Consider the following 24,291-nt stretch of genomic DNA (forward strand, 5'->3'; position numbering starts at 1 on the left):
AAAAAAAAAAAAAAAAAGTAAATTGTTTCAGTCAATAAAAAAATTTGGTTTCATTTTAAATGTCAAAACTAAATCATTAAGATTCATGAGAAATTTATGAGTGTGGATATTAACTTATTAACATTTTTTTTCTTTTTGGTACCTGGGATTGAACTCGCCCTTGCGCTTGTGAGGCAGGTGCCAGCACCACTGAGCTAAATCCCCGGCCCGATATTAACTTTTTAAAACTATAAACTTTACAGCATGATGGTGCGAGAGTAGCACCAAATTGGTAGTTCAGTCATAGACCTTATTCCGCATAGCACTGCGCCCAGAGTTTATAACACTCCATTGTAAAGAGGGTACTGAGGTCAGTGGTGGCATAACATGAAGTTTCATAAATGCCCTCAGTTTGACTATTTGGAAATTTGAGGAAAAAATGAGTTTAGGTCTTCTCATACCGTGTACCAAATAGGTCTTGGGCTATTCAACCACGGAAAACAAAACAAAACAAAAACTTAATGGATTGTCAACTGTAAGAAAAGATTCCTTTAAGCTGAAAAATATTTGTAGTTAGCCAGATGTAATGGTACATTCCTATAATTCCAGCACTCTGGGAGGCGGAGGCAGGAAAATCACAAGTTCCAGCCTGGGAAATTTAGTGACTTAGTAAAACCCTGTCTCAAAATAAAAAAGAGAGTGGAGATGTAGCTCAGTGCAGACTCCCTGGTTTCAATCCCTAGTACCACCAAAAAAAAAATTTTTAGGGATTATTAGCATTAAGAGGATACTGTCTTATACAAGGAATTTGTACAAATCAGTACAAGACCCCAGGTGATGAAATGGGCATGCCTTTGTGACAAGTGGAATGATGTTAAACAATGAAAGAATCAAAACAGTGACACCCATTATGACTCCAAGAAAGTAAAAGTTAAATGGTAAAACTAACTAGAGTCTTTTATCTTTAAAAATATTTAAACATAAAATTATAATTAGCAGTGATGTGTGTATAGGATGATGCCAGCACACTCATACACATACTACTATATAGTAAATTTGCACTTTGATTTTGGGAAAGAATTTTACATTATAATTATAACTATAATACGCTAGGTATGGATTTTTTTGATAAAATATTTGTATTCTGGGAATTTTTCCTAAACAAATCCTTTATTTGAAAAAATTTATATTCAAGAATAAGCTTATATACTGTATAGAAGCCAAAAATTTCCAATCTAATGTATACAATGTAAACATGAAAAAATAAGTAAATTTCAATAGCTTGGTAGACAAATGGTGGTTAAGAATTATATTTATGAATTTCCTAGGAAAACCAAGTGGAAATTTTAATACATATATACATTTATTTTATTCATCCTTGTGAAAATAAGTAGGAAAAAAAGACTGGAAGGAAATATCATATATCACAATGCCAGTGGTGTTTGTATTAATGACAGAATAATGAATATCTTTATCTCACTTGCAGAATTTTGTAATATAGTTGTATTATTCAATTTTATGGTGGTGGTGATTTTGGAAAAATGTGAATATGAAAAAATTTTAGAAAAATTCTGTGTATTGATTATTAGGTATCAGGTGCTGTATTGAATTTATTGTGTAAATTTTCTCATATGATCCTTTCTGTGACCTTTTAAAGTTTGCACTATTATTATTTGTAGTTAGTATTGGAACCAGAATTCAAACCGAGGTCTGTCTCACTAAAAACAGTCCTCTTAATCTGGTTGTCCTGGTTTCAGCCACAGGTAAGTACCAATTTAGCAACCTGTTTTTCTTGGATCTGCCCTGGAGAGGTTCTCCTTCAACAGGTGGCGCCCAGGAATCTGCATTTTAAGTGAATGAGTTCAACGGACCGTGCTTTGAGGAGCAAACACTGTACTGTACTGGTTTCTGTCAGATTACTCAACTAACACCCAGCTGACCTGCTGGAAGGAAAGAGGAGAAATCAGTTTGTTCTTTTAAATCTTAGTAGCATTATGAGCTAAGGAGGTTAGGAGCTCTTTATGACAAAAGTGATGACTAGTTGTGATAGTCTTTTCTCACATGTCAGAGCTCAGCGAGAGGAATCACTTTTGTATTTAGATTTCTTTCACTCCAACAAATGTGAGAGAAATGTAGATTTATTTGTGCCCCATTGGGCCTTCACTTTATGATTGGAGCAGTAAGATCCTGTAATTGCCAGTTATGTGTCTTAATTACTTGAGTCAATTCTTCCACTTAAGAATGATTAATTTTAGGGTTCTAGAATAGAGTTTATAGTAGTGTATTCTGAGTAAGCAACTACTATGCATACTGTTGAATGTGAAGAGAAAACATTTGAAATTTTTCTAAAACTGTTTAAAATATAAGAAAGGAGGTGCATATTTGCTTTTCCATTTTAAAATAAAAGATGAGACATGTTTATAATGCATTCTAATTATTGCTTTAATTGTGTAAAGGCATTTCTTTTGAAGAAGCTCCTGTTCTCTTCTGAGAAGTCATCTTGGAGGGATTGCTCAGGTACAATTATAGCTATCTTTTAAAACTTTTATTCCATTCTTTATTTTAAAGGTGATCCAGAAACATTCATTGTCAAATTTACTTTTCTAAGATAAAACTTTTCAATTAAACTATCAATGGGATTTTTCCCCCTGAGGTTCTTTTTTAAATGTTTCAGAAAGTTTTTTGAATCATAACTCCAAATTTTAAGGCATTTATTTCTAAATTCAGTTTTCCTATGATTAAGAGAAGTCCTTTTGGCCTCTTGCTAAAATGTACACTTCCTAGAATTTTTAGATGCTAGCATATCATAAAGAATAGACATTTTTGGATTATTTCTTTTAATTATCTGATCAAGAACTCAGAATTACCTTTTTATTCCTACCTATTTTAATAGAATGTGTTATACAGTGCAAATACTGTAAATCTAAAGTGATTTACAAATGAAACTGTTAAACTGTCTGCAACCCTATGTCAGAAATACATGGTTCTGCCTGATAATAACAGACATTTGCATTCCACTTGACAATTTACAGAGCTCTTCTCTTTTACACTATTTCATGTGAACCGCAAAATAATTTCTGAAAGAAGGTACGGTGTATCCCAGTTTTGTATGTAATGATGTAATAGCTTCCCTTCCACACTATGAACCTACTAATGATTTTTGATTTAAGGTAGCATACTCATATATATATATATATTTCATTAACACATAACTTACCGACATGCAGGTTATTTGTAAAGAAATTATCCAAGAGGATCTTATCAATATAACTTTATTAATAAAATGTATATTTCTTACACAGAAGTATACTCACCTTTTTAATCTATAAAGCATTGTCATAAATATAAAGGCTGCAGTGGTTATGAATGGCACAGATCCTGCCTTTGAAGAATTTTTAACCAAAAGGGACAGAAACCTGCTTATGTCCCCAAACACTGCATAGAATGTGCACACATGTCCTATATTAGCAAGTTTCAGAAAATAGTACTCCTTCTAGGAAATAACACTATCTGTAAAAAGGAGGGGCAGCTACAGTTCAGACAGAAATGGTGAACCCAGCATCATGCCTCAGGGCTGTAATCCTAGACATTCAGGAGGCTGAGGCAAGAAGATTACAAGTTTGAGGCCAAGCTGGGCAATTTAAGGAGGTCTTGCCAATGAATAGGTAGACAGATGGCAGACAGAACTGGGTAGTGACCTTGAGGTGTAAAGCTTGGTGATCCCCAGCACTGCACAAAAAGAAAAGTAAGGGTCTGAATGTGCTATTTTCAACAAAATTGTAATGCTCAAATTACCACAGTAAGTGTCAGTAGCATCTGTATTATTAGGTGGCCCCTGCAAATGTAACCTTTTGTGCTTTTGTATGTGCTGATGACGTATTGTCTCATTCTTATGGGACAGGATGATCAAAGACATTAGAATTCAGGAGTAGAGGACAGTAGAGGTCTCAGCAGGCTTTGATGTACTTGGTTCTGCAGTAAAGAAAACCTCGTGATTTAAATGCTACATTTGCATCTTAAAATAGGGATGATCAATGTCAGATTACTCCACATAGCACATTCATTCTTTCTCGTAATGTTTAATTCTGCATGTTTGGGGATTCTTTTTCTAATCGATGGCAGTATATAAAGTGGGGATATTTTAGTCCTACGCACACTGTTTTAAAAAGTGCATTTTACGATCTGTTGTTTGTGGATTTCCCCCCTTCCTAAAATGGTTGATTTGCATTAAATCAAGACATTCTCGGTATTATTGTTCGTGGCAGAATTATTTTTCAAGGAAAGCCATCATAACTTGTACTTTGGTTGTTTTTAGAGGAAGAGCAGAAGGAACTCCTTTGTTACACCTTATGTGATATTTTAGAAAGCGCTTGCTGTGACAACTCTGGATCATATTGTTTGGTTTCCTGGCTGAGAGGAAGGACAGCTGAGGAAACCGCTAGTATTTCTGGGAATCCCGCAGAGTCTAGTTGCCAAGTGGAACACTCTTGTAAGATATACTTTTAATTCACGAAGTGATTTCTTGTCCTTTTGTTTTATTGTTTTGTTTATTGTTTTTGAAGAGAAAATATTTTTAAATTTTACATCATTTTTCTAGCATACACTAAATTAATAACAATAATTTCTATTTATGCTTCAGTTATGTTAATTACTAGAACATACTACATGTTTCAAAACAAGAAATACAGTTATCTCTTAGACTTTTGCAAAAGTTCTAGCTATCTTCTGCTTGATAACAATCTGTTTTGATTTTAGAACTCTTTAGAAAATTTAAATAACATGAATCTCTAAACATTAGTTTCAGATGCTTTAATGTTCTTTAGTATTGGAAATAAACGGGACTTTTTACATCAGTACATTTCTTAAATATCTTTAGTTGCTTTCTAGAGCAAAGATGGGGACATTTTTCTTAATTACACGCTGACTTTTTTGCTTCTGAACTTGTTGGACATTGTTATATATTTGGATTATTTTAAGGTAATTTTAATTATGATTTAATTATGTCTTAAGTTTTATACATTGATTGAAAACTTTTCTCTTTAAAATAACTTAAATAACAGCTATTCTCATGAGTGAAAAATTAAACATTCTATTGTCTTTAATCTTTGAAAATTCTTACATGATTGACTAAAATCTGCCAGAATATACTAGCAAAATGGAAGCTTCTGGTGGTTTGGAATTTCGATGAGTTGTTTTTCTGACTTGCTTTTGAAGAACAATTATGGGAGTCATTGATTTTTGACGGCTGTTAGTCCCAAGTGCTACTATTGAATAAATGACACATTCCACTTATAATATGTTCCATAACTATCATCTCTGTAACTGTTGTTTTAAAAACACTGGCTATCTGATTTTTAGAAGGTAAAGCTTGTGAAAGGCGTCTTGCTTTCCATATAGTATTATCTGTCAGGTGCCTTTGGCCCCCTGGGCTGAAATGTCCCCATGTTGTCCTTGTCTTCTCTCTCCTACCCCCACATTTAGATGCCTTAAGCCTGGCAAATTCTAACACTGTAAGTGCAAGAAGCAATTTTTCCTACTTACACAATTGAATGGTGTTTTTTCTCGGACCTTTCAAACATTACCTTTTAAAAGAATTACATATTTTAGAATTGATAATGACATTTGAAGACAAATGGAAAGCATTCGCAAAGATGTTAGAAAGCATGTCATTTAAGATGGGTTTTTAAATATTTTCCAAGTTTTTCTAGATTGCATGTAAGCATGTTTAATAGTTCCATTTAGGATGTTAAAATTTTGAGAGAGGAATGATTAAATTGTGTAAAAGAGATTTTAAGGACTATGTACTTAAAGCCAGTCTATATATTAATCTATGAAAAAATAGTAAGATCTTTTTATGTAAATTTTCCCTTGGAATCTTAATAGTACATGGTGTTCTTACTATGGAATTATCTGTATTTTCGGTAGTGATAAACTGGGCTGTATTAAATGGTCCCATAATGCTTTACATTTATTAACTTCAGTAACTAATTTAGATGGGCATACTATATTGAATTCCCCTTTGAAGATCACGCTGTAGTAATTTTCCAGTTTAATTTGTGCCCCATTTTAAAAGCTGACCTGCCATAACACCATATTGAAGTCTGTTTTTAATTTTGTACATACTTAAAATATTCTGCTAACTGAAAAAAATAGATTTTAACAAAAAATGAGATATTAACAAATGAGTTGAAATTACATAAAAATTTTTATTCCATATAACAATCTATTTTACCTGTTCTTTCCTTTATTCCCAGCTATGTTCTTTTTCTTGTGTTTTATTTTCTGCCATCCCTGCCTGCTAAGCTTTTTATTTTGCTTGCCTCTCCTCTCTAAATTACTCTCTTTATGTCTATTTTCATGGTATTCTTAGCGAAATGTTGAGGTAATTATGCATTGCAAAACAGTATAATTTAGAAAAGGTTAGACTGAATTTTTATTTTATGCTGAAATTTTAAATGTCAAGTGTTTCCCTTCGTTAATGTTACATTCTGTACAGACATTAATTTCATTGGCTTATGTGGTGTGTATATTTTTGGCTTGTTGGTAAATGCACACTTGTTTGCAGTAGTGAATACTTGGGTTCAATTTCAGTTTGTTTCCCACATAAAAGAAAAGATTAAGTAAATTAACTGTTTGGACTTTTAAAGATTTTAAACAGTACTTTTTAACATTTGAAAATCAAAACTATCATTTGAAGGGCTAGCATAATGAGACATTTTAAATTGTAAGGAAAAGCATCTTCACTATGAATTCTGAATGAAACAGTCTCCTTAACCATTCATGAGAATTTATCTTTGAAAGTATTAAGATTTGCTTTTTAAAATATATACAACATTGTTGGTTGCGATAAAGGAGACATTTCAGCTGAGATATGAGAAAAGATTTTATTTTCTGGGAGCCAAGACTTGAGTTTCAGTCTCAGTTCTGTTCTTGATCACTGTGTGGATTCTTCTCCAAGCCTCGTGCTCCCATTCTGTAAAATGGAGCTAGAGAGGATTAAATGAAATCAGCCCTCCCAGCAATTGCAAAAGGAAGGTCTGGAACTTAGTGAAGTTCTCAGTAACCGTCGTCTTTCTTTTATTTTCTTAAATTTTTAGTTACGGAAGACTTAGTAGCTTCACAAATGGCTGAGGAAACAAACTTAAAGCTGTCATTGAACCGCTACGCCTTTTTATACACATTTGTTTAATAATGAAGGATTAAACCTAAAAGGGTTATAGTCCAGAGGAGGAAAATTAGCTGTGATGAGTTGACTTTATTTTAAAGTGCTGGACACGTGTCAGTGATGTGTGAAGCACTGATTGTCAAGAATTTCTCCTCTCAGAAACTGTACTAGCATACCTGAATGGAAAAGAAATGTTTGTTCTTCAGTAACCCTTCTACATTCTCAGTGTGAACCCATTTTGGTTATAGCCATGGTAACTAAGAAGTTGAGATATAAATTCATGTCATAGTAAAGTTAAAAATAAACTGAGAATTTTAAGGGAATAAGGAAACAGGGAAAGTTTTGATTGCTTGAAAGTATTTACAGCCTGCTGTGTGTATCTTGTGTCATTTATTTGCCGTGTGTAGTGCTGAAAAGTGTCTTTTATGTATAGCTGCCTTGGCTGTCGAAGAGCTTGGCTTTGAGCGATTTCATGCATTAATTCAGTAAGTAACATTGGAACATTTAAAATACTTACCTTGTGGACACATTGCCATTTTGAGTCTGTTCATACTATGGAAAAGTTCTTAAATTTGTATACTACTGTGCAACTTAAACCTGAATCTTAAATCCCTTGCTTAAGGATTAATTTATTTTCAAGTTAAAAAAATAAAATTGGGGCCGGGGATTTAGCTCAGCAGTTTGGTGGCCTGCCTTGCAAGCGCAAGGACCTGAGTTCAATCCCCAGAACAAAAAAAAAACAAAAAACAAAAAATTGTACGTTTAATTATTCTAGTCCTAAATTAAAGTACACTTTTTAAAGAAACATTAAAAGCCTGTTCATCAATGCAATGAGAAAAGGCATTTTAGCTTAATTTTTTTCTGTACTGGGTAAATATAAATATATCTGTTGGGATAAATATTAAAATTATTTCATATCTCTCAAAACATAATTTCTGTCATTTTTGTTAAAAGTGCCCATTTTTCATTGGAGGGTTTATTTTTATTCCAAAATAAAAGGTAAGGATGTCTATGCTGTTAGAATTATAGGTGGCATTTGTTTTGAAATCTAGCATTAGTTTCTTTTAAAAGAAGCCGCAGATATGTAAGATAGCATGAGTGCGCAGATATTTGAAAGGCTTCCCTGGTGAACATTGTTTATAGAGGTGGTTGTCAGAGCTATAGTTTTTGCTTTTAATATAAGTTAACTTTGTATTTGAAAATTTGAGGCACTTGCAAACATCCCTTATTTGTAGGTGTGTTAGTACATAAGATAATTTAAATTTTTCTCCTTTGTGAATGTAATAAATCTCATTATGATATTAATACTTAATTCTTTTTCTCTCCCAGAAAAAGATCATTCAGAAATTTATCAGAATTAAAAGATGCTGTTTTGGACCAGTATTCCATGTGGGCAAACAAATTCGGAGTATTGCTGTTTCTGTATTCTGTGTTATTGACAAAGGTCTGTTTGAGCAGCTGCTTCTTCTACCCTTTGTTAGTTTAGTCCTGTTTTTTTCCTGCTGTGGTGTGATGAGTAATTTTATTCCTGTGCTGTTTCTAAATCTCAGAAAAGAAGATCTCTTGTGCCAACAATAAGGAATTGTCTCCACTTTTCTCTCCATTCACTTGCTACTTAACCACTTTCCAGCTTATTTTCACCTTTGCTCTTCTGTACTATGAGTTTATCGATAATATTCTAATTAAGAAATGCTATTGATTCTTCCAAATTTTATTTTCTTTGACCTTAGCAATGTCTGGAGCTCAAACTCTTAACTGCTCCTGGGAACACTTTATAACCCTCCTTTCCTTCACTGTTTGATAAATTGTTGGCTAGTGATTCTTTTTGTTTTGTTTTGGTTTTTTTTTGTTAATATTGTCATTTTTTTTTCAGTAGCCTCATTTCCTTTTCTATCATCCTTTGAATTGTAGTGTTCTAGAAATTTCATTCTCTGGGTACTATATACTCTTTTGTTTTGGATATTTCATTCTCTCAGATCTTTCAATCTCTGTATGGCTAATTCCAATGTGTACACTTCCAGTCCTCCATTTTCTCCCCAAATGCTGATATCCTATCTCTTGTAGCCTGTTAAGGTTAATTGGATATCCTACTGATACACTGTCTGAAATGAAACTTGCTCCTTTGATGTAAATTCACTGAGCACTAACGCCATGTTAAGGATTGTGCTTATCAGCTTATCATATGAGATATACCTTTTAATGTTTTATATTCAGTGTTGTATGAAAATGATATGTTAATAATTACCACCATTATGGAAGTTTTTCTCTCTGTGTGTGTGTGTGTGTGTGTGTGTGTGTGTGTTTTAATATACACAGAATGATGGGAAAATGGAAGATGTGCCTAAGTTTGAGTGGAAGTAAGAACAGACTTTATGTAGCAGCAATCTTTTGATAGAGTAGGGATTTAATGAATGAATAAGTTGTATATATGGAAAAGCAGCAGGAAAACTTTCCTAGAAATGAGAATAACAAGTCTAAAGGGTCATAAGGCATTGGGGTATAACCAGGTTTGGAGAACTGTAAATAATTCAGCTTTACTGAAACATAATATTCTAGTTGGGCAATTAATTGTAAAAGATGAAATTGGACTCAAGTCTTAGAATGTGAAAGTCTTTATACATTGTGCAAAAAGTACTTTCGGTTTCTTCTGCTCAAAATTAGAACAAAACAAAATTTTGAAGAAGGGAGTAACAAGATCTTTCTGTTAATAAAATACATCTTAAACTAGGGTAAGAATTTAGAATGAAGAGACTTAAATAATAAAATAAAATAAAAATTGGAATAGAAGTCTGGAGTCAGGAAAAGTAGAAAAGTGGGTGTTGCCATAGGTAAGCCTGAACTAGAGACGTGACTAGAATGAGGAAGAAGGAAAACATACTTGCAAATATAAAGAACAAGAGAAATATGCATATTTATTTGGCTTATTCAATATAAACGAGAGAAAGAACCTGAATTACTTGGTAGCTGGGCGTACACTGAGAATGGACCATTATGATGGCATCTTAGATGATTGTTACCATAGGATTTCTTCTTGACTCTTCGTTTTCCTCCAAGTTTTTTTTTTTTTTTTTTTATGCTTGCAATTTTTGATAACTTCCTCTGTTGTCCTGAACAGCTGAGAAGTCATGCTGGGTGTTTGTGGTCTTTGAAATGATACCCTTTCCTCCCCAGTGGCTGTGTCCCTTCTTCCTGTCGTTCATTTTGACTTCACCACAGCTTGATTTGTGTTGTTGTTTTCAAGGATAACAAGTGCAAGATCGTGCCCTCTGTTTACCCCCATGATATGTAGGCAGTGATTAAATATTTTTATTATTGCATAATCAACTATTTAATCCTTAAGATGAAACCAGTGGTAGAAAGGGGTTGAATAGCTCAACGAGTGTCAGTTACATCTAGGTCATTCTGGAGTTGGTGAAGTTAAAATACCTACATTTTCTTGTACTCAATGTTGAACTTTTGAAATTTGTGTGCCCTAGGGGGGATTAAAATTTATCAGGAACTGATTTTCAAGAAAAGAAACTTCTTGCCCTACTAATTTATGTCTTACATTATCAGTATACATTTGAATTATCAATGTTTGAAAGAAAACACAGTTGGAAGTAAGCTTTCCATTTTCTTATGTACCAGTTACACCTTTTGTATATTTACATTTATGTCTTTGTCAGTACTCTCCTTTGTTTGTATCTGCTACCTATGTGTTTTTTAGTTATTTTATTTTCATTTTGTTTTGTTTTGGTGCTGGGGATCAAACTCGGGACCTTGTGCTTGCGAGGCAGGTGGCAGAACCACTGAGCTAAATCCCCAGTCCCTACTGATGCGTTTTTTAAGTGACCTGAGATACAGTCTGTTGCCTTAGCAGGTATATTAGGTTTTAATTTAATTTACCCTAAAGTTACACAGAAATTAACCTTTGAAAGTTAAATGTATTTGTCTACTCCTTTAACTAATATTAGATTTACTACCCATGTATCTATTAGTGTTCTTGATACAAAGCCCATGAGAAACAATAAAATATATACTTCGATGAAGTATATGTTATAGTTATTGTCTCACATGCATGAATATTTCAAAAGTGGGTAATTCTTTAAAAGAAGAGTTAAATGAAGTAATTGTATTTCATACATTTCCATTTTCTATTTCATAATTCCACTTTAAGTCAATGAATTCTTGCTTTCTTCAGGGCATTGAAAACATAAAAAATGAAATTGAAGATGCAAGTGAACCTTTGATAGATCCTGTATACGGACATGGCAGGTAACTAACTAAAATCTATTATCTCTTTTTGATGGCTTTAGTTTTAGAAACTTGACGTGATAATCCTCAAAAAAATAGAAATAGAAATTCCCTTTTTAGGTATCTCCCCAAAAGAGTTACGATAATCATATTACAGGGATACGTGGATACCTGTGTTTATATAGCATAGTATATAATAGCTTGATCTTGGAAACAGCGTGTATGTCCACCAGCAGATGAACTGAGAAGGAAAACGTGGTATTTATACACAATGGCGTACACCTGTACCATAAAGAAAGACAAATTTAAGTAATTTATAGAAAATTGGATGCAATTTGAGAACATATTGTTAAATGAAGTAAGTCAGACACACAAGCTTAAATATTGTATTGTTTCTATAATGTAAGAAACTCAAAATATGTATACCAATAAAGCACAAAATAGAAGATACATAAATAGGAATTAGGGAGAACTTTAATCTCCAAATTACTTATTCTGTTTCAAAAATATTTTAAAATATATGTTTATTTGTTTCATTTATACTTCTAGTTTCTCTTAGGTCATTGAAAAGAAATCTTTGTGATAGTAGCTCTTTCTTTCTTCCTGATAAGAGAGAATCTTTTTTGTCCATGCCTTGTACTCTGAGTAACTACTTTGAAGATCATGATAAACCATGTATTAACTATTGTTTAAAAAAAAAAAAAAGTTAAGCACAACTGAGTCAGGTAGTTTTGCTTGCCAGCACCATTGAGAGTCTAATATGTATAGATTTGTGCATCTTGCTTTGTGCATTAAATGTTAACTTCCAGTTTAGGTGTGTGTATGCATTGCATTTATTGTAGTATTTTAAGGTAATAATGGAGAGGCATTCTAACAAAAATGGTTTGTGTTTCAATTATGAAATTGTTTAAAAGACGAAATTTACTTATTTCAACTGGGAACTATATTGTTAACATACTTTTAAATACCTTCCTCTGTAGAAGAAAAAACATTCCATTTTCCTCTGGGCCTGTGTCCTTCTCCAGCCTGTCACAGCTTCTTTTTATCGAAATCAATAGACAGTGATAGTAAATGTACTCTTATAATGAGTCCTTCGTTTTACACCTTTCTGCCTCAGGGGTTAAAATTTATATGTCTTTCATCAAAAACCGAAAATATGTTATTAATAATTATATATGTGTTTTAAAAGTGGATTATAAATATTAAGTAAATTATCAAAATATTTATTTTCTCATCCTTTTAATTATGGTTTCTTAAAGTTGTATGATTATGTAAAATAGATACTATTGGGTTATACGTTTCATGTCTCACTTAACAAAGGAAGTATATACAGTGGAAAATATGAGGTTTCCCCTTGCTTCTTAACATAATTTAATGTAAAAAGTCATTATTTTAATGTCTTACCATAGGAATTACTTGAATACTATTTTATTCATATTTTAATTACTTTTTAATTTTTATTAATAGCCAAAGTTTAATTAACCTCCTACTGACGGGACATGCTGTTTCCAATGTATGGGACGGTGACAGAGAATGTTCAGGAATGCGTAAGTATATTCTTTGTTGTGGTTTTGTCCTTGGAGATCGGTTCTTACCAACTTGGCCCGGCTGGGCTTGAATTTCCTATTCTCCTGGTCCAGCCTCCCAGAATGCTGGGACTAGAAGCATGTGTCCCATGCCCAGCTTTTGTTGCAGATGTAACTTTTATGGTTAATATTTCATTACAATATAATTGATTATGTCATCTTCCTAATGGCTCCACTTTAGAGATTAAGGTAAGTGCTTTCTAATGGAAGAATCCTCAACAGTTTCCAAGGCATTATGTATTTTTAGAGCCAGGCATCTTGGGTTCCATTCCCAAGCCTGAACTGAACTTCTCAAGCCCTCTGTTTTCTCTAGTATGATATTAGAGATTATAGGACTGACATCTTTAGAAAGAGTAATAAGTCTCTTATAATAATAATAATAATAATAATAATAATAATAATATATAATTATTATATATATAATATGTATAATGATAATTATATATTTTATAATATAATGTTTATATAATAAACATAGAACATATTTATTCAGGGTCAATGTAGACATTGTTGTATAAAAGGGAGGAAAATTACAAATCAAACAGTGACTTGAAATATTTGCTTAGAGAATAAGTTTTCCTGTGTTACTTTTAATATGTACAATTTTCTTTAAACTGCTGAGCAAATTGAATGCCAGCTGAGACTTAAACCAGTAACCTCCATCGCCACTTTCAGGTCTCAGTTACTGATTTTCTGAAACGTCTTATGTTTCTATGAATGTTGAAGAGAAACACATCAGCCATCCTGTTCGGTTAAGGAGAGCTGGTAATAAAATTCCTTCAGGCTATTCATGACTCCGTGTGAATCTGTGTCCTTGCTCAGCCCAAAGTAACCACTGTGCACCTCTTACTGGAGTGGATAATACAGTACACAAAGCTCCATAGTTCCTAAGGAAAATTATTCTATAAGTTTTTGCTAAATTATAAATTAGATTAAGCCATCATAAAAACAGAATAAATATGACTGAGAAAATAAGTTACTACTCTTTGCTCCCATTTAATTGATTCTTGATCTTAAATTCGACTTTTTCTTAAATTTTAGAAATATGAATATAGTTAAGTAGCAGAAACATGAAAGAATAAAATGTTTTAAAAATTAGTAAAAATTATGGAACTTAAAGTTGAAAAGCACTGTAACGCTGTACAACTCTTCATTTTACTGTTTTAGAAATTTAAGAACTAACTTCACTCTCTATATTAGTTAATGTTGGCAAAATTCTTCATGTAGTGATAAAGTTAGAATGAGAACCTCAGTTTGCCAATTTCTGGTGAAGGTCAAAATTGAAGCAGTGAAATTCGTGGGCAAAACAAAGCAAAACAAAAGATTCCAGGTTATTCTGCTTTATTTTGTGTAAGCGCATCCTATTCTTGAAATTCTGTTATGATTCACAGCTGGAAGAATTGGATCCTCCCAGTGCAAAGAATGTCAGTTTCTCCTGAGTAATGCTCAGGTTTTTTTGGTCTCGCCCCTTCTCACCCCTCTCTGTCCTTCTCCCAGCGGTTTCTAGGCTCTGAAGTGTATCATTTCAGTCGATTAGGGGAAGAAACATGTGCTTCTTACTGAACTTGGTTCTCGCCCTGTGTGGCCTCTCTGCCCCTACAGCCTCTTCCTGTGCGCTGCGGCCATTTTTCTGCCAAGCCTGTCCTGCTCCCACAGTGCACTTCTCCCTCCCCGTCCTCCGGCTTCTCACCATATATCCTATAGACTCCCTCGGTTCTTTCTCTCTCCATGAAGTTACTGACTCACTGAATATGTTAGTCGGGTATTAAGTTTTTGGCTTTTGATACATGCAGATTTATCCTTCCTTTTTCTTAAAATATTGCCTTTCAAGGCTATCATCTTCCTGTAGATACATGTTAAGTAAAAGTGGTACCTCAGTTCCTGAACTTAATTCTTTCCACAATTCTGGTTGCAAAGCAAACTGGACCAGAACTGAATCAGATTTCCTCACAAGGTCAACATTCAACCTAACCATTGAATTTGATTCAGTTTTCATCCAATTTATTTTTCAACCAGCTTCATGGAAAGAATTAACTTCATGAACTGAGGTACCACTGTAGTTTAAAACTGAACAGTAAGTAATAGAAATTTAGTCAGTGGAACCACGCCTGCCTTGAAAATTCAAGGTCCTGAGTTTGATCCCCACACTGCCAAACTGTTTATGTACTTTAAACTAAGGAGTGTGTTTTAGATAGGTGTGTTTGCACTCAATTTTGTTATGAAAACTGAGGCTCAGATAGATAACTTAGTAATTTGCCTAAAGTCAAATAACAGATGCTCATCTCTTCCTGCTCACTTCATTCATATAACTATACTTTGCTCATTCCTCTCATTTTACAGCTAGATAAACTGAAGTACCAAGTGGTTAAGTATCTTGCTTGATTTCACATAGTGTAGCAAGTGAACCTGAGATTTGATCCACAGTAGTAGGATTCCATAGAGCCAGCATACTTAATCATTAACCGTATGCACTGCCTTTAAAAACTGCATTCCAAACACAGAAGAAATGGACAGATTTCTAGATACTTATGATTAACCAATGTTGAATGAAGAAGAGAAAAACATTTTAAATACCCCAATTACAATAGGTGAAATTGAAAATTTAATTAAAAGTTTACCAACATCCAGGTCCTGATGGATTCACTGCTGAATTTTACAAGATCTGTAGAGAAGAACTACTGCCACTACTCTTTCAACTTTTCAACGAAATTGAAAGGGAAGCAATACTTCCAAATTCATTCCTGGAAGCAAGTATCACTTTGATTTCCAAACCAGAGAAAGACCCAACTAAAAAGCAGAACTACAGGCCAATCTCCTTAATGAATATTGATGCAAAAATCCTTAATTAATGATACTTGCAAACAGAATACAGAGGATCATCAAGAAGATCATGCATCCTGACCAAGTCGGATTTATACCAGGGATGCAAGGATGGTTCAACATACATAAGTCAATAAATGTAATACACTATATTAACAGAGTCAAGGACAAAAACCATATGATCCTCTCCATAGATGCAGACAAAGCATTTGACAAAATTCAACACCCAATCATGATAAAAACCCTGTAAAAAATTGGAGTAGACTGTCTATCTCTCAACTTAATAAAGGCTATCTAAAAAAGAAACACTAAACTTGCTGGAAGATAAGTTAGGCAGAACTCTTGAAGACATTGGCATAGGAAAAGACTTTATGAACAAATCCTCAGTAGCATGGGAACTAGAAGAAAGAATCAACAACTGGGATCTCATCTTATTAAAAAGCTTCTGCACTGCAAAAGAAACCATCAACAGAACTAAGCAACAACCTACAATGTGGGAAAAAATTTTTACCAGCTGCTCCTCAGACAAAGGGCTCTTATCTAGAATATATAAAGAACTCAAAACAATCAGCGCCCCCCAAATACAAAGACCCGATTCAAAAATGGGCATCTGAAATGAACAGACATTTCTCAGACAAAGAAGTAAAAGCAGCAAGTAAATATATGAAAAAATATTCCACATCACTGGTCATTCGAGAGATGCAGAGGAAAACAACACTGAGATTCCACCTCATCCCACAAAGAATGGCTGCTGTCAAGAAATCAAAGAACAAATGTTGGTGGGTTGAGGGGAGAAAGCCCTTCTCCATTGTTGGTGGGAGTGCAGACTGGTGCAACCACTATGGAAATCAATATGGAGATACCTCAAAGAGCTGGGACTAGAGGTTCCATTTGACCCAGCCATCCCTCTGCTGGGTATCTTTCCAAAAGAGTTAAAAGAATCATATCACAGTGATATATGCACACCTATGTTTATAGCAGCACAGTTTGTAATAGGTAAAACTTGGAAAAGGCGCATTTGTCCATCAACTGGAGACTGGATAAAGAAGATGTGGTTTTTCTATAAAATGGAATACTACTCAGCCATAAAGAATCAGAAATTCGATTCATTCATAGGAAAATAGATACGTATTGATGATATACTCCTAAGTGAAATAAATAAGTCACACGTGTAAATACCAATAGTTTCTCAGGTGTGAAAAACTATAATAGTACATAAGATCCTAATGAGATAATTAGCAATGTGAAATAGGAAGAAAAGGATAAAGGTGTGAGGAAAATGGGAAGGGTAGGGGAAAGGTAATAAGGGAAAAGAAAAAAATACGAGAAAATGAAAAAATGGAAATAAAGTGTTTGTAAATGGGGAAGGGAGGAGAGGGTGAAGAGAGGGCAGGGACAAGGGGAAAAATGAGAACCAAGACCTGTCATATAAAGGTACAAGATCCTAATAATGAATGTAAATGTACTGTATACCTAAAAGGTACCCATAAACTAAAAAAAACCCAAACAAACAAAAAACTGCATTTCCACCCTTAGTGCTAAAATACGTACAAGGGCTGATAAAAAAAATTATGTGTGCTTAATTTTTAAAAAAATGATTACAGTTAAAGATGTGTTTCTCTGTAGATTTGCCATTAGTCTCACCCCAAATTCACTCACTTCAAACACACCTGTCCCAGCATTCTTGCCACTGTCTGAAGCAGCTCTGGAGTCCTCTTTCCTGGGTGTCCTCATGTGATGTGACCAAAAATTTGGTGAATGTAGCTACCAGTGCCATCCAGTGGAAGGTGGGCTCCTGAAAACATTCTAGTGTGTCTTCATCTACCTTACTCACTGGAGCAGGCACTGTGTGACTTCTGGCACTTCTCCAAAGTCGAAATGACCACGAACGATAAATGTTTCGAATCAATTCAGGACAAGGAGGTAGCCCTAACTGAGCAGCTAAAGACAAAAGAGAACTTCTAGAACTGCATCAGAAAGGGGCAGGAGTGATGAGAGAAGCATGCTCAAAGCGAGGGAGCGTTTTTGAGAGAGATTAATAGCACAGTGAACCCTCTAGTTACAACCTTGCTGACATTCGAACAGCTTGGGTTATGCCCAGAATTTTAGTTTTAACTTATGAATGGAGTCTCGAATTACAACCCAAATGTCAGCCTCTTGGGTTTCCAGATGGTCTTAGATAACAGATTTATCCCTTAAAGAGTTCTACAAGGAACATGACAACATCCTTTCTTATGTGGGGCTAACTGAGAAATCCTGGGCCGACGTCTCTCTGAGGAGCCTGAGATCTGCCTGTGTACAGGAGAGAGACTTCGAAGGCTGTGGAGAGGAGCCTGAGCCTTCATGGCCAACGTGAGTTACAACCAGGCCTCAGGAACGAATTGAATTCCTTAGTCAATGGTCCACTGTAATATGCCTTTTACTGTCATAAGTATTTTTAAATATAAATATTCATTTTTTTAATCACACCTGGTATGTGGGGTAACATGGAAGATATTTATCTTACTTAAATTTCACAGGGCGGGCCAGGGATTTAGCTCTGGCATGCCACTGCCTGTCTCGCAAGTACAAGGTCCCGAGTTGTGTCCCGGGTACCAAAATAATAAAATAAAATAAATTTCTCAGGAAACCTTAATGTTAGATTGTTTTACAGAAATAATTGAGGTTGATAATTCAATCCAAAGGTTCTTGTCCATGGTAAAGAGTAAGTGGATGAGCCATGACAGGTATCTCACTCAAACATTAACATACTCTGTATATTAACTGGAACTCGGGGGAGAGACACATGGTCAGTCTGAGGGTGATGGGGACGGGTGATGAGTAACCTTAACTGCTAGGCTACGAAATCCAGATTACATAGAAAGTCTACAATATACTCATAATCTTACAAAAGTGAAATCAGAAAAGCAGAATAATATGATGGTTACCAGGGATAGGAGGGAGTTGGAAAATATTTATTGGTCAAATGATACAAAATGTCAGTTAGGAAAGAGAAATAAGTTTACAAGGTCTGTTGTACAAAATAATTCAAGGGACAATTATTGAATACCACTGACATTGATTTTAAGGGTTCTCACCATAAAAATAAGTACATTGAGGTAACACATATATTAATAAGCTTGATTTAACCATCCCACAATATATATATTTTCAGGCATCATCGGTATATACATTTTCAATTAAAAGTAAAAGATAACATGGGCTGGGGATGTAGCTCAGTGGTTTCACCACCTGCCTCACAAGCGCAAGGACCTGAGTTCTATCCCTGGTTCCAAAAAAATAAAAAGATAACCATGGATATTATAGGCCAAAGAATAGTCTTGATTTCTGGTGCTGTCTAGTAATACTGTAATATGCAATACTCCTGGAAATTCAGTCAGAAATAGCTTGAGTCTTTAAACTTTTTTAAGTCTTTTGTAAGATAAATATTGGCAATAAAAATAAAAATATATCATTATAAATTTACTAAAATTTTCTGCAAGAGTAAATAGACTTCTTATTGAGAAAGTCTCATACAACCAAATTCTACATGATGTAATGTGTTAGAATACTGTCTCCTCACTGTACTATAGCTTGGTATAAAAATAAGTATTTTTAATTCTATGCTTAAATTATTCAAAGAGATTAATTTTAAGTATATATTCTGCTTAAGGAAATAGGTATAATACATTTTTAAACATTGCCATCCAAACTAGATGTTTAGGCATCTGATTATTGACATAATCCAAATAATTCATCGCACAAGATTTATGAAAAGCCAGTTTGCTATATTTAGTAACAGTGTTTAAATGAAGGTGTAGTATCTGCTTGTAACACTAGGTGGTGCTAATTGATTTTAAAATTGTGACTCTCTTGGTCCTATAATCTCTATATTTTTAATAATTACTGAGGGTCGTGAAGAAGTTTTACTTATGGATTATAAGCTGACAATGATCAATATTTTCATGTTTTCATGAGAAATTGAGAAAAATTAAAAATGTTTGCTAATTCATTTAAAAATAAAATAATATGCCTACTGCTTCTCAATATAAATAACATTCTCTATGCTTTGTTCTGTCTTTTTGATCTCCATAACATGGACTCACATCTTTATACTGATTCCCAAATCATTTAAAAATTTTTTTTTTTTTTTTTTTTTTGGTACCAGGGATCAAACTCAAGACCTTGCGCTTGTAAGGCAGGCAGTGGAACCACTGAGCTAAATCCCCAGCCCTTTCTTTAAATAATTTTAAAGTACCATTTTTCAAAGCAAAATTAGTAGTGACATTGTTTTAAATTTTTACAAATCCCCTTACTGTCTCATTTGTAGATTTCTATATCTGTTTCTGATTTTACACTGTTGTTGTAATAGAACACAACATTTATCCTCTGTAAAATTCTCTCTGCAGTCATGACAGAATAAAAAAGGGCAATTAATGTCATATTGCAAAAATTACTTGATTTATTTAAAAGGCCCTGTGAAGCACAGAAAGTCACAATCTCAATATAAAACAATAGTGTATGTGCTGCCTTTTAAAGTTGAATTTAGAAATCCAAAATATTAAACTACTAGTTCTTATCTTTTACTATATAGATATTGTGTACTCAAGAATGCTTAGTAAAATATTTACAACAAAAATTCTAGAATTACTATTCTTATTGCATTAACTGATAAAATAATATCCTAATAGAAAGTTGGAAATGAGCAAATGGTGAAAAAAATGTAAAATTATATATACACACAAAAATTACATACAAACACAAGTTTGAACCAGAAAGTAAAATGTTTTTTGTAGATGAAAATGTGCTATTTAATGTACATTAGCTAAAAGCTATAGTCAGTGAACAGATTTTATCGTCATCAGTCATGACTCTGATCGTTTGCCTCCTTCTCTATGCTTTGTCTCTGTCTTGTGTGCTTCCATGATGTTAAGTTTCACTTCTATCATCATAATTCCCAAATCTCTATATCCAACCTTAGCTTTTGTCTGAAAAAAGTTGATACATGAGGTATTAGAATGAACACAACACACTGTAATATGTCTCTAAATACCCGATCACTGATAGACTAAGGCACAAGGAGTTTCTCCAGAGTTCTTTTATGTTTTTATGCTCATAGTTTTGGATAGAAATAAAAATCTTGGTATATATAAACGTATATGCATATTTATATACACATACTCCTACTTATCTTTTCGATTATATATACTAACACAATGCTGTTTGGTTTGTTTGTTTTTTGCAGAACTTCTTGGTATACATGAGCAAGCAGCTGTAGGATTCTTAACATTAATGGAAGCTTTAAGATACTGTAAGGTAATTGATTTTTAAGATATTTTAGATAGTTTGTTGCTGGGGCTTATCAGAACCGCAGATGCATGCAGGGGGGAGGACAAGGAATGAAGAGAAACACACAATATTCAAGGTTCAAGGGTACACTGGGAGGAGCCTGACTCTAGTGGACAGACTCAATGACCTGCACTCTTTTTTTTTTTTTTTTTTTGCACCAGGGACTGAACTTCGGTCCTTTGGACTGAACTCAGGTCCTTTTGCTTGGGAGGCAAAGCCGGAACCACTGAGCTAAATCCCCAGCCCAAACTCTACTCTTCACCCATTTTTTTTTTTTATTTAATTTATTGGTACATTCTAGGTAGACAGTACAGTTACATTCATTACTGGGATCTTGTACCTCTACATGCCAGGTCTTGGTTCTCATTTTTCCCCTTGTCCCCACCCTCCCTTCACCCCCTCCTCCCCACCTCCCTTCAAACACTTTAATTCCATTTTTACATTTTCTCATAGTTTTTTCCTTTTCCCTTATTCCCCTTTCCCTATCTTTCTCACTGTCCCTACACCTTTGGTCCTTTTCTTCCTATTTGCTAATTGTCCCATTAGGATCTTGAGTGCTATTTTAGTTTTCCACACTAGAGAAAATATTTGGTATTTGCATATGTGTGACTTATGTGTTTCACTTAGGAGTATATCCTCAAAATGTACCCATTTACCTATGAATGAATCTACTCTCTCATTCTTTATGGCTGGGTAGTATTCCATTTTATAGAAAAGCCACATCTTCTTTATCCAGTTTCCAACTGATGGGCAGATGGGCTGTTTCCAAGTTTTAGCTATTACAAACTGTGCTGCTATAAACATGGGTGTGCGTATATCACTGTGGTATGATTCTTTTAATTCTTTTGGAAAGATACCCAACAGAGAGATGGCTGGGTCAAATGGAACCTCTAATCCTAATTCTTTGAGGTGTCTCCATATTTTTATTAGCCAGCAAGAAGCACAGTGGGAGGAGCAATGTACTTTTTCCTAGAATAGCGACTGCAATAAGAATGGGGAAACAGTGAGGAACAAGTTCATGGGGATTAAGTCCTTCCCCATCCATGGATTTATGCATTTTTTTCCTGCATTGTCCTCAGCAGATGTTATCTTGCCTTAGGAGTGCTGAGATCATGCACCTTCCTGACACAGCCAGGAAGCATTCAACCTTCCACGTGTTTCCCTCTTCCTAAAGCAAGTCACACGAGCCTTGGGACTGCGGGCCTGCAGCCTGGCCCCCAGCGGTCTATATACGTCATGGCTGGTCCTCTGTTGTTCTTATTCTCCAGTCCAATGTCTTGTGGATACTAGTTTTGTTCCCACGGTGGCACATTTTAACTGACACCTATTTTTATATGACACTCTCTTCACTTCCTTCCTGATCTCCCACCCTAGACTGACAGATTCCTAAGGGTAGTTAAGCTGACTGACCATGCTGCATTTCCTGTTAGGAGAATAGGTGACAGAACCCAGAAACATACATAAAAATTGAGACAAGTAGTATTTAAAAGAGATATAGGGCCAGGGATTTAGCGCAGTGGTGCCACTGCCAGCCTCACAAGCGCCAGGTCCCGAGTTCAATCCCTCGTACCAAAAAAAAAAAAAAAAAAAAAAAAAAAAAAATTTAGAAATATATTTCATAAGCTGAAGAAAAAGTACATTTTCTTTATTTAAAAAAATCATGCTTTACCAAAAGAACTGGTTATAATGGTATCAAGCAAAGATAAATAATTCTCCAACTGTCTGAATTCTAACTTTTATCTTTCCCAGACACAGACACAAATTCCATGCACTTTGCAGCATTAAACTCCGTGGCACATGTGCTAAGGTTAGAAATTGCCATAAAATGCTCACTTATTGCTACACATTTAATTGCCTTCCTACAGAATCTGAACTAACCACTGAGCGTGCCAAATAGTTTTAAATGGGGTTTAAATCTAACGGTTTGCACTTATTAAGATGCCATAGTTTTAGAGAAAGGAAGAATTATAGTCTTATTTTTCCACTTTAAAGGAGTTCCACAGTAGTGGTTCCGGTAGTCGTGATTATTTTTAGTAACACCAACAGTGTCTTGTCCCCTGTCTGTGTATAGGTGCACACATGCATGCATGTACAAATGAATGTGTTTTAGTGGTGGTGGTAGTGTTATTGTTGCTCCCCAGACAACATTCCTCCTTATGACAACATTTAAATAGGTGATATAGGTATGGTAATCAAATAGGATTTATCCTGCTCTTAACTGCTTGGCAAGTATCATATGGTTAAACAACAGCAACTCCTTTATTTTCCATTACTCTCATGATGCAAGCTAAAGCTACTCTTTCCCCCAGCACTCGCATCCCTGTACCCTAAAAAGAAGTACATGTATAAGTGCCTGCCTCGGTGGGTGTGAGTGAGTGTGCATACCCGCGTGTTTTGCAGGAGGCTAAAGGATGGGAGTGTTATATTTTGACATCTTTACCACATAGCTTGTGAGATCTGATGATCTGGATCCTGTCTTTTGGGCTGCATTGTTCTCCCTCCCTGTGCCCCAGCCACACAAGGGGAGCTGTCACTCTCCTGCATTCGCCCAGCCCTTTGTTCTCTGTACCTGGATGCCTCACTCCCCTTGACCTTGTACTTCAGAGCAGGTCTCACTGCCTCTTTCCTTGACTTTCCCTCAGTTACTCTTTTTCACATTCTTTTGTAGAGGTAGTTACTCTGTGGTTACCTTTTTAGTTGCCTTTTCAAAAGATTTGTTTTTCTGTTATCTTCCCTAAAGGAATATACATTCTTTGAAGGAAAAGCATTGTCTTGCAGGATTCATATTGTGTGCTCAATAAATATTTGTTGATTGAAAGGACAATTTTACCAGAAATTCAAAATTTTCTAAATGTTTGCTGTTGTCCTTTTTCATTATTAGGTAGAACAGAAGAATGTGATTTTTCATTAGAGTCTTAGCAGGAAGTTAATACCTGCTGTATGTTTATTTGTTTATGTATTGCTCTAGTGTTCCAGCAGCTGCATTTTGGTTTTTGTGTTTTGTTTTTTCCTAGTAAGATAAAACATTCTTTTAGTGGCACAGTGCAGTACACTGATAACATGGGTAGTGGGAGGGTAGAGAAGATTTCTGGGCAAGGCCACACAGTGGTTCCATCTGGGGACGGAGGAGAGGCCAGCTGGAGCTATGGGAGCCCTTACACAGGCAAGTGCCACAGGGTT

The 24,291-nt window shown here is 34.7% G+C and overlaps 1 protein-coding gene across 4 annotated transcripts in view; it reads left to right on the forward strand.

Annotated features, from left to right (window-relative positions):
* Mindy3 (MINDY lysine 48 deubiquitinase 3) overlaps window positions 1–24,291 on the forward strand; it is a 75,628-nt gene that overhangs the window by 14,933 nt on the left and 36,404 nt on the right. For 2 of the 4 annotated variants that reach the window (XM_010617238.2, XM_010617239.2), the window contains exons 3-9: window positions 2,436–2,496; window positions 4,295–4,468; window positions 7,578–7,629; window positions 8,474–8,588; window positions 11,325–11,398; window positions 12,845–12,924; window positions 21,008–21,078. In XM_010617238.2, coding sequence (XP_010615540.1) covers window positions 2,436–2,496; window positions 4,295–4,468; window positions 7,578–7,629; window positions 8,474–8,588; window positions 11,325–11,398; window positions 12,845–12,924; window positions 21,008–21,078 — 627 coding nt within the window. Of the gene's footprint in view, window positions 1–2,435; window positions 2,497–4,294; window positions 4,469–7,577; window positions 7,630–8,473; window positions 8,589–11,324; window positions 11,399–12,844; window positions 12,925–21,007; window positions 21,079–24,291 lie in introns of those variants that run through there. The other 2 variants (XM_019206508.2, XM_033759287.1) reach the window with 2 other exon arrangements.

The sequence above is a fragment of the Fukomys damarensis genome, unplaced genomic scaffold (assembly GCF_012274545.1).
Source record: "Fukomys damarensis isolate Sample0158 unplaced genomic scaffold, DMR_v1.0_HiC HiC_scaffold_37, whole genome shotgun sequence".
NCBI classification, from domain to species: Eukaryota; Metazoa; Chordata; class Mammalia; order Rodentia; family Bathyergidae; genus Fukomys; species Fukomys damarensis.